The sequence below is a fragment of the Bufo gargarizans genome, chromosome 3, assembly GCF_014858855.1.
Source record: "Bufo gargarizans isolate SCDJY-AF-19 chromosome 3, ASM1485885v1, whole genome shotgun sequence".
Taxonomy (NCBI): domain Eukaryota; kingdom Metazoa; phylum Chordata; class Amphibia; order Anura; family Bufonidae; genus Bufo; species Bufo gargarizans.
In genome coordinates this window covers 279,042,601-279,058,329 of record NC_058082.1, presented here as the reverse complement: position 1 = coordinate 279,058,329, position 15,729 = coordinate 279,042,601, and the positions used below count along the sequence as shown (strand labels likewise).

Here is a 15,729-nt window from a genome sequence, read left to right as displayed (position 1 = left end):
TTTGCTGCCAAGGTGGGCAAAGGGGCACATATTCCAAAGTGCACCTTTCAGATTTTGCAGGCCATTTTTTACACATTTTGATTGCAAGGTACTTCTCACACATTTGGGCCCCTAAATTGCCAGGGCAGTATAACTACCCCACAAGTGACCCCATTTTGGAAAGAAGACACCCCAAGGTATTCCGTGAGGGGCATGGCGAGTTCCTAGAATTTTTTATTTTTTGTCACAAGTTAGCGGAAAATGATGATTTTTTTTTTTTTTATCTTTTTTCCTTACAAAGTCTCATATTCCACTAACTTGCGACAAAAAATAAAAAATTCTAGGAACTCGCCATGCCCCTCACGGAATACCTTGGGGTGTCTTCTTTCCAAAATGGGGTCACTTGTGGCGTAGTTATACTGCCCTGGCAATTTAGGGGCCCAAATGTGTAAGAAGTACCTTGCAATCAAAATGTGTAAAAAATGGCCGGTAAAATCCGAAAGGTGCACTTTGGAATATGCGCCCCTTTGCCCACCTTGGCATCAAAAAAGTGTCACACATGTGGTATCGCCGTACTCAGGAGAAGTTGGGCAATGTGTTTTGGGGTGTCATTTTACATATACCCATGCTGGGTGAGAGAAATATCTTGGCAAAAGACAACTTTTCCCATTTTTTTATACAAAGTTGGCATTTGACCAAGATATTTTTCTCACCCAGCATGGGTATATGTAAAATGACACCCCAAAACACATTCCCCAACTTCTCCTGAGTACGGCGATACCACATGTGTGACACTTTTTTGCAGCCTAGATGCGCAAAGGGGCCCAAATTCCTTTTAGGAGGGCATTTTTAGACATTTGGATCCCAGACTTCTTCTCACACTTTCGGGCCCCTAAAAAGCCAGGGCAGTATAAATACCCCACATGTGACCCCACTTTGGAAAGAAGACACCCCAAGGTATTCAATGAGGGGCATGGCGAGTTCCTAGAATTTTTATTTTTTTTGCATAAGTTAGCGGATATTGATTTTTTTTTGTTTTTTTCTCACAAAGTCTCACTTTCCGCTAACTTAGGACAAAAATTTAAATCTTTCATGGACTCAATATGCCCCTCACGGAATACCTTGGGGTGTCTTCTTTCCGAAATGGGGTCACATGTGGGGTATTTATACTGCCCTGGCTTTTTAGGGGCCCTAAAGCGTGAGAAGAAGTCTGGAATATAAATGTCTAAAAATGTTTACGCATTTGGATTCCGTGAGGGGTATGGTGCGTCCATGTGAGATTTTATTTTTTGACACAAGTTAGTGGAGTATGAGACTTAGTAAGAAAAAACAAAAACAAAAACAAACAAAAAATTTCCGCTAACTTGTGCCAAAAAAAATGTCTGAATGGAGCCTTACCAGGGGGGGGGGGGGGGGGGGGTGATCAATGACAGGGGGGTGATCAATGACAGGGGGGTGATCACCCATATAGACTCCCTGATCACCCCCCTGTCACTGATCACCCCCCCTGTAAGGCTCCATTCAGACATCCGCATGATTTTTTACGGATCCATGGATACATGTATCGGATCCACAAAACGCATGCGGACGTCTGAATGGAGCCTTACAGGGGGGTTATCAATGACAGGGGGTGATCAGGGTGATCACCCCCTGTCACTGATCACCCCCCCTGTAAGGCTCCATTCAGACATCCGCATGATTTTTTACGGATCCATGGATACATGTATCGGATCCACAGAACGCATGCGGACGTCTGAATGGAGCCTTACAGGGGGGTTATCAATGACAGGGGGTGATCAGGGTAATCAGGGTGATCACCCCCCTGTCACTGATCACCCCCCCTGTAAGGCTCCATTCAGACATCCGCATGATTTTTTACGGATCCATGGATACATGTATCGGATCCACAAAACGCATGCGGACGTCTGAATGGAGCCTTACAGGGGGGTTATCAATGACAGGGGGTGATCAGGGTAATCACCCCCCTGTCACTGATCACCCCCCCTGTAAGGCTTCATTGAGACATCCGCATGATTTTTTACGGATCCATGGATACATGGATCGGATCCACAAAACGCATGCGGACGTCTGAATGGAGCCTTACAGGGGGGTTATCAATGACAGGGGGTGATCAGGGTAATCACCCCCCTGTCACTGATCACCCCCCCTGTAAGGCTCCATTCAGACATCCGCATGATTTTTTACGGATCCATGGATCGGATCCACAAAACGCATGCGGACGTCTGAATGGAGCCTTACAGGGGGGTTATCAATGACAGGGGGTGATCAGGGTAATCACCCCCCTGTCACTGATCACCCCCCCTGTAAGGCTCCATTCAGACATCCGCATGATTTTTTACGGATCCATGGATACATGGATCGGATCCACAAAACGCATGCGGACGTCTGAATGGAGCCTTACAGGGGGGTTATCAATGACAGGGGTGATCAGGGTGATCACCCCCCTGTCACTGATCACCCCCCCTGTAAGGCTCCATTCAGACATCCGCATGATTTTTTACGGATACATGGATCGGATCCACAGAACGCATGCGGACGTCTGAATGGATCCTTACAGGGGGGTTATCAATGACAGGGGGTGATCAGGGTAATCACCCCCCTGTCACTGATCACCCCCCCTGTAAGGCTCCAATCAGACATGCGCATGATTTTTTACGGATCCATGGATACATGGATCGGATCCACAAAACGCATGCGGACGTCTGAATGGAGCCTTGCAGGGGGGTTATCAATGACAGGGGGGTGATCAGGGAGTGTATATGGGTGATCACCCGCCTGTCATTGATCACCCCCTGTAAGGCTCCATTCAGACGTCCGCATGTGTTTTGCGGATCCGATCCATGTATCCGTAAAAATCATGCGGACGTCTGAATGGAGCCTTACAGGGGAGTGATCAATGACAGGGGGTGATCAGGGAGTGTATATGGGTGATCACCCGCCTGTCATTGATCACCCCCCTGTAAGGCTCCATTCAGACGTCCGTATGCTTTTTGCGGATCCGATCCATGTATCCGTGGATCCGTAAAAATCATACGGACGTCTGAACGGAGCCTGACAGGGGGGTGATCAATGACAGGGCGGTGATCAATGACAGGGGGGTGATCAGGGAGTTTATATGGGGTGATCATGGGTGATCAGGGGTTTATAAGGGGTTAATAAGTGACGGGGGGGGGGTGTAGTGTAGTGTAGTGTGGTGTTTGGTGCGACTGTACTGACCTACCTGAGTCCTCTGGTGGTCGATCCTAACAAAAGGGACCACCAGAGGACCAGGTAGGAGGTATATTAGACGCTGTTATGAAAACAGCGTCTAATATACCTGTTAGGGGTTAAAAAATTCGGATCTCCAGCCTGCCAGCGAGCGATCGCCGCTGGCAGGCTGGAGATCCACTCTCTTACCTTCCGTTCCTGTGAGCGCGCGCACCTGTGTGCGCGCGTTCACAGGAAATCTCGCGTCTCGCGAGATGACGCCTATTGGCGTTAGTGTGACCTGGGAGCGCCGCAGCATTGACGCCTTTCGGCGTTAGTGTGACGGGAGGAGGTTAAATGAGAAGGTGTGTCCAAACTTTTGGTCTGTACTGTACGTTCTAACATAGAAAGTATATTATAGTGCATTTGTATTGTGCAGCAGTTGTGTGCGGTTCTGCTGCAATACCGCAGCTATATAGAGGGACAAGCGCTATTGGAACAACTATTTGCGATGGTATGATATACCTGTTGCCCAAAAAAAACTGATTGAAGGGTGCAATATACCTACTTCACCAAAATACTGATTGAGGGATGCGATATACCTGCTTCCACCAAATATTGATTAAGGGGTTCTATATACCAGCTTCCAGAAAATATTGATTATGGATTTTTATATACCTGCTTCCACAAAATACTGATTAAGGGGTGGGATATACCTGCCTCTATAAAATGCTGATTAAGGGGTTTGATATACCTGCTTCAACAAAGTACATATTGAGGGGTGCAATATACCTGCTTCCACCAAATATTGATTAAGGGGTTCTATATACCTGCTTCCATAAAATACTGATTAAGGGTTTTGATATACCTGCTTCCACAAAATACTGATTAAGGGGTGCGATATACCTGCTTCTACAAAATACTGAATAAGGGGTTTGATGTACCTGCTTCCACAAAATACATATTGAGGGTTGCGATATACCTGCTTCCACCAAATATTGATTAAGGGGTTCTATATACCTGCTTCCACAAAATATTGATTGAGGGGTGCGATATACCTGCATCCACAAAATACTGATTAAGGGGTTTGAAATACCTGCTTCCACAATATACAGATTAAGGGGTGCGATATAGCTGCTTCCACCAAATATTGATTAAGGGGTTCTATATACCTGCTTCCACAAAATATTGCTTGAGGGGTGCGATATACCTGCATCCACAAAATACTGATTATGGGGTTTGATATAACTGCTTTCACAAAATACTGATTGAGGGGTTTGATATACCTTCTTCCACAAAATACAGATTGAGGGTTGCGATATACCTGCTTCCACCAATTATTGATTAACTGGTTCTATATACCTGCTTCCACAAAATACTGATTAAGGCCTGCGATACACCTGCTTCCACAAAATACTGATTAAAGGGAACCTGGATTTTGGGTATAGAGCTGAGGACATGGGGTTGCTAGATGGCCGCTAGCATATCCGCAATGCCCAGTCCCCATAGCTCTGTGTGCTTTTATTGTGTAAACAATACTGATTTGATACATATGCAAATTAACTTGATGAGAGCCAGAGTCAGAGCTTGAAAATATGACTCTTCTCTGGTCACACAAGTAAGATATGACTTTTTTATGTTCATTTGGCGGGAAGTACAAAAATGCATAATACTTATTGAATTTGTCTGCAAATGAAATTAAAAGTGTAATTTATATGTTTAGGGTAACACAATGAACATTTAGAAACGCTCAGTGAGGGTAGCATAGTAGAGGTGACAGGTTCCCTTTAAGGGGATTGATATACCTGCTTCCACCAAATATTGATTGAGGCCTGCAATATACCTGCTTCCACCAAATACTGATTGAGGCCTGCGATATAACTGCTTCCACAAATAATGCTCTTCTCTAAGCACTTTGGCACAGGGTCATTTTGAAAATGACAGGCAGAGGAAGAGGCAGGCCATTCTGCAGGGGTGGCACAGGTCGGGTAGGTGCACTAGGCCGGAGCCTAAGTGAGAAGTTGGAGAAGATGCGTGCGATTACGTCAAAGGACGCACCAGAGTTGGTTGAGTGGCTCGCTCAGCCTTCCGCTTCTGCACCCTCATCCTCTGTATCTGCACCCTTTTCACTCTCTGCTGTATGCACCATCATCATAGCCCCTCCACTCGAGTCAGAAGAATTATTTTTCCATCCATTCCCAGACCTTACCGATGTGCAGCCATTCTTGGCATCATATGAGGAAGAGGAGGTAGCAACGGCCGCCACCCAGCAGTCTGACGACAGTACCCATATCAGCCCAAAGAGGGTGGTCCCCGCTGTTGCTGCCTACTCCCAGATTTCTAATGTCAGTGGTGGTGAAGGTGATGACGTGTTGATGGACGTCACGTGGGTGCCCACAAGAGAGGAAGAGGAGGGGAGTTCAGAGGGAGAGACGGAGAAGCAGGTGGAACTCGCAGTGCACAGGAGGCAAAAAGCAGTCTGCAAATGTATCTGGAGCGAGCCATTCACCGTGCACGGTCACATCTTGCGCTCCTAGGACGCTGACACATGGCTCTGCAGTGTGGGCTTTTTTTAACGTGTCAGCTGATGACAATAGTGCTGCCATCTGCAGCCTGTGCTGTCAACGCATAAGTTGCGGTAAGCCCAACACTCACCTAGGGACGACCACCTTAAGAAGGCACCTGGCCTCCCATCACTGAACCCAGTGGGAGCAACGCCGTCAGAACCCACAAAGCCACATTCCCGACACTCCACTTCCTGCCTCTTCTCCTTCTCCACTCTCCTCCCATTTGTCCTCCACTCCACCGTGCCATCGTCGCGTTCCCCCTGCTTGCGGCAGGCCAGGAAAATCTCTGGCCATTTTAGAAGATGTTACAAGGCCATGGAGTCAGAGGAGGATGTTGGCTGAGGAGAGGAGGAAGAGCATGCTTTGAGGGGGACTTTAAACTTTTTGGGGATCCCTGGTTCTGTCTGTGGGGGGGAAGGAGACTGAGAACGACATTCTCCTAGGTGATGAGCAGGAACCAGGGCTCTCCACTGCTTCCAATTTAGTGCAAATTGGGGCCTTCATGCTCCAGTGTTTAAAGAGGGACCCCCGTATAAAAAGCATAAAGGGCAAGGACCAGTACTGGGTTGCAACTTACTTAGTCCCCTGGTGCAAACACAAAATGGTGGACATGTTACCAGCATCACAGGGGGCTGTCAGAATGCAGCATTTCCAGGCCTTGCAGCGAGAGATGCTGCATTCTGCTGTTGCAGGCTCTGGCAGAGGAATTTCCACCCACAGCGAAACAGGTGCGGGTACCAATCCAACCGCGCCTGCAAGAAGAGGGCGGTTCAAAGATGTTTTGGTCACTTCAGATATGAGATCATTCTTGCATCCAGCCCGACAGCCACCCTCCGGATCCAGCCTCAGGGAACGCCTAGACCGACAGGTGTCTGACTATATCAGGATAATGGCCGATGTGGACGCTCCGAGAAGCGAGGAAACCCTGGACTACTGGGTGTGCACGCTTGACCTGTGGCCAGAGCTGGCACAATTTGCCATGGAACTCTTGGCTTACCCCTTGTCAAGTGTCCTGTCCGAAAGGATGTTCAGTGCAGCAGGGGGGATCGTGATCGATAAGCACACTCACCGAGCTCACAACAGTGTGGACTACCTCACATTTCTAAAAATGAATAAGGCATGGATCTGGCAGGAATTCAACAACTGTGACGACCACGTGTAATTGAATTTCCTAATGCCAGCCCACACATATCCGCAACCACCCAGAACAAAGAATGGTCCTTGTCTTATGTATATACAGCCGCATAAAAGGCCTTTTCTGTCAGGCGATTACCTAATTTTTGGGGCCTGTACCTCACTGGCCTACAGTAAAATTGTTATTCAGTGACCGCCTAATGTACCTCCAGCCACATAATCACTTGTTCTCTTCTGTCAGGTGAATGCCTAATTTTTGGGGTCTGTACTGGCCTACTGTAAAATAGTTATCCAATAACCGTCTAATATACCTCCAGCCACATAATCACTTGTTCTTTTCTCTCAGGTGAATGCCTCATTTTTGGGGCCTGTACTAGCCTACAGTAATATTGTTATCCAGTGACCGCCTAATGTACCTCCAGCCACATAATCACTTGTTCTTTTCTGTCAGGGGAATGCCTAATTTTTGGGGCCTGTACTCCCGTGGCCTAAAATAAGTTTTCTAGGCTCCAGCAGGGCACATTTTTGAGGGTTTCCCTTTAAGAAGCATAAAAATGGCCCCTGATTAAAATACATTGTTTTTGTGGGAATTTTTGCCATTGATCCTCTCTGGTATGTCACTGTCCATGTTGTGGGACTATTTGTGCCCTTTTAGTAAGTATTTGGTGGCTGCAAATATGACCTGAAGGTTTTTCAGGTTCGCCTGCCATTAAAGTCAATGGGGTGCACCGTGAATGTGTGGTTCGCGAATATTTGATTGCGAACGCACGTTCGTGAATTGTTCCGGCCGATGTTTGTCCATCACTAATACTGTATATGTCCAGCCCTCATTTAATTAAATATTAGAATATGGAATTTTAGATATCAATATCTGGATTTCAGTTAGTCACCTATTTCTTAAGATCTATTGTAGAGTTAAAAGCATATAATGTACAAGTCAATTTGCCTTTGAATTCAGAAAAAAATAGGAAAAAAAGCAAACTGGTTTAAAAGCTCCATTTATACAAGCAGGCAAATAACGCGAGTTTGTGAGTGGTCGTGTGTTTGATTTCAAGGTCTTGCAAAGGTGAGTAATTAGGGTGTGGCTGTCTAATTACGAGAAGTTAAATATCCAGCCTTGAGGGCAGCTCAGACCTTTGAATCCAGAGTAAAAAAGGCAGGCTGGTTTTAGAGCTGCACTTATACAAGCAGGCAAATGATGCAAGTTTGTGAGTGTTCACGTGTTTGAGTTCCAGTGTGTGTTTGTATTAAGTGTGTGACTTTAGATTACGTGACTTGAGATTCAGGGACTTTAGGAGGGGACTACAGTATTATATACTTATCAGTGCACTATACTATATTGAGGGTGCATATATTTGTTCAAAATGTGAGCAAATTGCCCGTTTGAAATCGCACATCCAGTTTCTAAACGGGCGAGTTTCAACACTGAGAGGCGTTGACAATTTGGAAAAGAGTTTGCTGCTCACTGAGCAAGCACTCTTTGGGGTAGATGGGGGGGGAGTTGTAGCTAGGAGGCTGAGGAAAGTGAGGTAGCTAGCTGGGTAACAGTTAGAAAGTGGGGTAGAGGGAAGAGTGCCAGGGAGGCTAGCCATGATCTGACAAACCCAACAAGTTTGCAAGGTTGGCAGATGAGGGGGATGTCAGTTCAGCTGCAGCCGGACACTTCCTCTGCCAGTCAGGGGAATGTCAGCTCCAGTAAGCAGGGGACCAGGAGAGCACAGCAGGCCAGACAGGTGCTGGTAGTGGAAGACTCAGTTATTAGGGGTACAGATAGGGTGATCTGTCACAAAGACCGGGAGTGTCGAATGGTGTGTTGTCTTCCTGGCGCTCGAGTTCGACACATTGCGGATCGGGTTGACAAATTACTGGGAGGGGCTGGAGAAGATCCGACGGTCATGGTCCATAGCGGAACCAATGACAAAGTTAGAGGTAGGTGGAGCGTCCTTAAAAAAGATTTTAGGGTTTTAGGTGAAAAGCTTAGGGCATGGACCTCAAAGGCAGTATTTTCCAAAATACTGCCTGTACCACGCACGAGCCACTCAAGAAAGGCAGCGGGAGATTAGGGAAGTAAACAAGTGGCTCAAGAACTGGTGTAGGAAGGATAGGTTTGGGTTCCTGGAGAACTGGGCCGACTTCTCTCTCGGCTAAAGGCTCTATCGTAGGGATGGGCTGCACCTCAATGGGGAAGTGGCAGCTGTGTTGGGGGAGAAGATGGCTAGAGTTTGGAGGAGTGTTTAAACTAGGGACTGGGGGGGAGCGTAATTATGTTATGGGGGGGGGGGGATAGTGAAGATAGAGACCGGGGGCAAGGTAATGGGACAGGGTGAGGAATGGATGGAGGGACTAGAACAGTTCAGAAGGAAAGGTGGAGGGTAAAAAATATACATAAACCTCTTAAATGTTTGTATACTAATGCAGGAAACCTGACTAATAAAACTATTGAACTGGAATTCGTGATGTGTGAGGAGGACTATGACATAGTGGGAATAACTGAGACATGGCTGGATGATAACTATGACTGGGCAGTTAATGTACAGGGTTATAGTTTAGAAAGGATCGCCAAAACCGGAGTTGGGGAGTCTGCCTTTATGTAAAGTCCTGTCTAAGGCCCACAGTCCAAGAAGAGATAAGTGAGGGACATGAACATGTGGAGTCACTGTGGGTAGAAATACATGGAGGCAAAAACAATATTAAATTATTAATAGAGTTTATTATAAACCACCTAATATACCAGAGTCCACAGAAAATCTGCTACTAAATGAGATAGACGAGGCGGCAAATCATATTGAGGTCGTTATTATGGGGGGACTTCAACTACCCAGATATAGACTGGGAAACTGAAACCTGTACATCTCATAAAAGAAACAGGTTCTTGGCAATAAGCAAAGACAATTACCTTTCCCAACTGGCTCAGGAACCGACTAGAGGGACTGCCATACTGGACTTCGTATTAACCAATAGACCTGACAGAACAACAGATGTGCAGGTCGGGGGACACCTGGGAAATAGTGACCATAAAGTAATAACCTTCCAATTATCATTCAAAAGAGTGTTTCTTCAGGGAGGAACAAAAATACGAAACTTCAAAAAAGCTAAATTTAGCCAACTAAGAGAGGCCATAGGCCTAACTAACTGGGACAAAGTCCTCAAAAATAAATGTCACATGTGCCACAAAATGAGATATTTTTTAAAGCATCCGTAAATCTAATTGTGAGAGGTACATACCTTATGGGAATAAAAGGTTAAGGAACAAGAAAAAAAACTATGTGGATAAATAGAACTGTAAAGAAGGCAATAAATGACAAAAAGAAAGCATTTAATGAAAAACTATAATAAAAAAATAGAATATGTAAAAAACTAATAAAAGCGGCCAAACTAGAGACCAAGAGAGTGCCAAAGAGAGTAAAACTAACCCTAAAATGTTTTTCAATTATATAAATGGTAAAAAGTATAAATTTGAAGGTGTCGGACCTTTACAGAGTGATGAGGGGGGAGTTGCAGAGAGCGATGAGGAGAAAGCAAAGCTATTAAATATTTTTTTTCTCCACTGTATTCACTTAAGAAAATTAACTGTCAGATGAAATGCAGAATGTCAAAGTAAATTCCCCATTAAAAGTGCCCTGTCTGATGCAGGAAGAAGTACAGCAGCAATATTAAAATAGACAAATCGCCAGGACCTGATGGCATAAACCCCCATATCCTAAGAGAATTAAGTAATGTCCTAGCCAGACCCTTATATTCTGATATTTAAAGACTCTATATTGGGAGTGTTCCACAGGATTGGCGCATAGCAAATGTGGTGCCAATGTTCAAAAAGGGTCCAAAAACAGAGCCCGGAAACTATAGGCCGGTAAGTTTAACATCTGTTGTGGGTAAACTGAAGGTTTTCTAAGAGATGCTATCTTGGAGCACCTCAATGAAAATAAGCAAATAACGCCATATCAGCATGGCTTCATGAGGGATCGGTCATGTCAAACTAATTTAATCAGTTTCTATGAGGTAAGTTCTAGACTTGAGAGCGGCAAATCAATGGTTATTGTATATCTGGACTTCTCCAAAGCATTTGACACTGTACCGCATAAAAGTTTAGTATATAAAATGATAATGCTCGGACTGGGAGAAAATGTCTGTATGTGGGTAAGTAACTGGCTCCGTAATAGAAAACAGAGGGTGGTTATTAACAGTACACACTCAGATTGGGTCACTGTCACTAGTGGAGTAACTCAGGGGTCAGTACTGGGCCCTATTCTCTTCAATATATTTATTAATGATCTTGTAGAAGGCTTGCACAGTAAAATATAAATTTTCCCAGATTACACTAAACCATGTAAAGTGATTGACACGGAAGAGGACAGTATACTGCTACAAATGGATCTGGATAGATTGGAGGCTTGGGCAGAGAAGTGGCAGATGAGGTTTAACACTGACAAATGTAACGTTATACACATGGGTAGGAATTATACAAATCACCCGTACATACTAAATGGTAAAACACTGGGTAACACTGACATGGAAAAGGACCTAGGAATTTTAGTGAACAGAAAACTAAGCTGTAAAAAACAGTGTCAGGCAGCTGCTGCCAAGGCCAACAAGATACAGTAATGGGTTGCATCAAAAGGGGCATAGATGCCCGTGATGAGAACATAGTCCTACCACTTTACAAATCACTGGTCAGACCACACATGGACTAATGTGTACAGTTCTGGGCTCCTGTGAACAAGGCAGACATAGCAGAGCTAGAGAGGGTTCAGAGCTAGAGAGGGTACAGCTAAAGTAATTACGGGATTGAGGGAATTACCCTGAAAAATTATCAAAATTAGGGTTATTCACTTTAGAAAAAAGATGACTGAGGGGGGATTTAATTACTATGTATAAATATATCAGGGGACAGTACAGAGATCTCTCCCATCATCTATTTATCCCCAGGACTGTGACTGACGAGGGGACATCCTCTGCGTCTGGAGGAAAGAAGGTTTGTACACAAACATAGAAGAGGATTCTTTATGGTAAGAGCAGTGAGACTATGGAGGTGGTGATGGTGAGCTCACTAAAAGAGTTCAAGAGGGGCCTGGATGTATTTCTGGAGTGTAATAATAATACAGGCTTTAGCTAGTAGAGAGGGATCGTGGATCCAGGGATGAATGCAGTCGGAAAGGAATTTTTTTTCCCCCTTAAGTGTCAAAAATTGGCTTCTCCCCCACAGGGTTTTTTTTTTTGCCTCTGGATCAACTTACAGGATAACAGGCCGAACTGGACGGACAAAGACCTTTTATCGGCCTTATATACTAGGTTACTATGTAATTTGCATGTATATATAATATTATACACAGTGCTGTACTATCCGTTTTAGGCCGAATGCACACGGCCGTGAGCGGTCCGTGGAACCGCGGCCTGGATTCCTGCTAAGTGCAGGAGCGCACGGCTTCATGGGTTGCTATGACGCCGTGCGCTCCCTGCTGCCGCCACAGTACAGTAATACAGTGGTATGATCTATACCAGTGTATTACTGTACTGCGGCGGCAGCAGGGAGCGCACGGCGTCATAGCAACCCATGAAGCCGGCCGTGTGCATTCGTCCTTAGGCAGGTGTAGGAAAAATATAAGAATGCTTTCAGAAATAGAAGTGTGACTCAGGGATGGGATCAGGGGCTTTGTGGGGCCATATTATCACTTCCAGGACTCCTTGATCTTCTTTAGACTGAAGATAGTTCTTACTCTAGTTTCAGATTCGTGGCACAGCTCTTCAGCAGAGAACAACCTGCTGGAGTTCTCAGAATCCTGCATTGCCTGATGTTACCAGAATCCAGCTGGCTCTATTGACTATAAATAACGGTTTATAGTCCTGCTGATTCCTAGCATTCTATGCTTAAGCAGTCTGCTGGAGTGCAGATATGTGAAAGAAGCCTTAATGACATTGGCTATATGTTTGGGGGTCTTGTCCTGCTGCAGAATACATTTTAATATTAAGACTTCTACTTTTGAAAGCATTCTTACTTTACAGCATTTTTTTCTACAGCTGCCTATACTTTTGCACAGTACTGTATGTGTGTGTATATGAATATGTGTAGATATACAGTGGATATAAAAAGTCTACACACCCCTGGTGAAATGTCAGGTTTCTGTGATGTCAAAAAATGAGACAAAGATATATCATTTCAGAACTTTTTCCACCTTTAGGGCTGTTTCACACGAGCGGTTGCCGTGTGCCAAGACCCGATGCAGACTGCAGAGGCACGGAGCATTAACATGACTGATAATGCTCCGTGCCTCTCTGTGACCTCTTTACTACGAAATCACAGTGACAACTTTATCTCACTGTGATTTCGTAGTAAAGAGATCATAGAGAGGCACGGAGCATTATCAGTCATGTTAATGCTCCGTGCCTCTGCAGTCTGCATCGGGTCTTGGCACTCTTTCACGGAGCGGATGTCACGCACGGCATCCGCTCGTGTGAAACAGCCCTTAATGTGACCTATAAACTGTACCACTCAATTGAAAAACAAACTGAAATCTTTTATGTGGAGGGAAGAAAAATAAAATAAAAAAATTATGTGGTTGCATAAGTGTGCACACCCTCTTATAACTGGGGATGTAGCTGTGTTCAGAATTAAGCAATCACATTCGAAATCATGTTAAATAGGAGTCAGCATACACCTGCCATCATTTAAAGTGCCTCTGATTAACCCCAAATAAAGTTCAGCTGCTCCAGTTGGTCTTTCCTGAAATTTTCTTGGTCGCATCCCACAGCAAAAGCCACGGTCCACAGAGAGCTTCCAAAGCATCAGAGGGATCTCATTGTTAAAAGCTATCAGTCAGGAGAAGGGTACAAAATAATTAACTGGAAGTTCCCCTAAAATTGATGAAAAGATGAGAAGAAAACTGGTCTGGGAGGCTACCAAGAGGCCTACAGCAACATTAAAGGAGCTGCAGGAATATCTGGCAAGTACTGGCTGTGTGGTACATGTGACAACAATCTCCCGTATTCTTTGTATTCTTCATATGTCTGGGCTTCCTTATGAAGAAAAACCATCCAAGTCAGGCTACATTTTGCAAAAACACATCTGAAGTCTCCCAAAAGTATGTGGGAATAGGTGTTATGGTCTGATGAAACCAAGGTTGAACTTTTTGGCCATAATTCCAAAAGATATAGTATGTTTGGTGCAAAAACAACACTGCACATCACCAAAAGAACACCATACCCACAGTGAAGCATGGTGGTGGCAGCATCATGCCAAGGGGCTGTTTTTCTTCAGCTGAAACTGGGGCCTTAGTTAAGCTAGAGGGAATTATGAACAGTTCCAAACACCAGTCAATATTGGCACAAAACCTTCAGGCTTCTGCTAGAAAGCTGAACATGAAGAGGAACTTCATCTTTCAGCATGACAACGACCCAAAGCATACATCCAAAACAACAAAGGAATGGCTTCACCAGAAGAAGATTAACGTTTTGGAATGACCCAGCCAGAGCCCAGACCTGAATCCGAAAATCTGTGGGGTGATCTGAAGAGGGCTGTGCACAGGAGATGCCCTCGCAATCTGACCTATTTGGAGTGTTTTTGCAAAGAGTGGGCAAATCTTGCCAAATCAAAATGTGCCGTGCTGTTAGACTCATACCCAAAAAGACTGAGTGCTGTAATAAAATAAAAAGGTGCTTCAACAAAGTATTAGTTTAAGGGTGTGCACACTTATGCAACCATATTTTTATTTTTTTCTTCCCTCTACCTAAAAGATTTCAGTTTGTTTTTCAATTGAGTTGTACAGTTTATAGGTCACATTAAAAGGTGGAAAAAGTTCTGAAATGATTTATCTTTGTCTTATTTTTTTACATCACAGAAACCTGACATTTTAACAGGGGTGTGTAGACTTTTTATATCCACTGTAAATATATAAAGTATAATCTTTATATATGGAAGATTAAAGAATGCAACACTGAACTTTTGTTTCATGTTTTTATCTTTTAGGACATTTCTGAAGCACACAGAGCACTTTTCTTTCCCATTAAATGACTCGACTGGCTCTAAGACGACATTACCTCATCTGACATGTCTGTTTTAGTAACAACTTGCATTCCCTATGTAATAACAATTCTGGAGAATTTATACTTTATGACTCTATATTGCACCATTCCTCTATTATTTCTGTGACAAGTTTATGAATGAAAGGTCCTGCTGGATATTACCAGTTGGACCTTTCATTCATAAACTTGTAGCAGGAATAATAGAACAATGGCACAATACAGAGCCATAAAGAATAGATTTTGTGCCATTCCTCTATTATTCCTGCTACAAATTCATATACATTATGATTGAAGGGTCCAGCTGGATATTACCAGTTGGCGGTGTGTCCCTGCATAGTTTGGCACTGGCAGCACTATAATTGGATAGTGTCAGACTGTTCAGGGACACAACCGCTGCTGGTAATACCAGGATGGACCTATTGTAAACTGCTAGCAGCTATTTATAACTTCTGGTAGAAATCATACATGAATGGTACAACATAGAGACATAAGAATAGACTCTACAGAATTGGTATTACATGGGGAACAAACATGTCAGGAGAGGTGACAGATACTCTTTAAAGGATGTGACTTCCATGTCATTTTGATTTATGTAGTTGTGCCATCACTTTTTATTGGCTGTTTTTGTTTTCTTAATCATTTTATAATTAAATATTTTCATATTGCTTGTAAGATTTGGCTTAGGCCTGTTTCACACTTGCGTTGTGGCTTTCTGGTTTTGAGATCTCAAAACCAGAATTAAACGGATCCGTGCCATTTAATGCATCCGGATGAATCTGTTTCGGTTGGATCAGGTTGTATTAAACCTAAACTGAACTAACTGGAT

The 15,729-nt window shown here is 44.2% G+C and overlaps 1 protein-coding gene across 1 annotated transcript in view; it reads left to right on the top strand.

Annotated features, from left to right (window-relative positions):
* Positions 1 to 14,966, top strand: part of TEX14 (testis expressed 14, intercellular bridge forming factor) — a 162,959-nt gene extending 147,993 nt beyond the window's left edge. Inside the window, exon 24 of the mRNA XM_044285605.1 lies at positions 14,848 to 14,966. Within this exon, the coding sequence (XP_044141540.1) occupies positions 14,848 to 14,858 (11 nt within the window). The 3' untranslated portion in view covers positions 14,859 to 14,966. The remainder of the gene's footprint in view (positions 1 to 14,847) is intronic.
* The last annotated feature ends 763 nt before the right edge of the window (positions 14,967 to 15,729 follow it).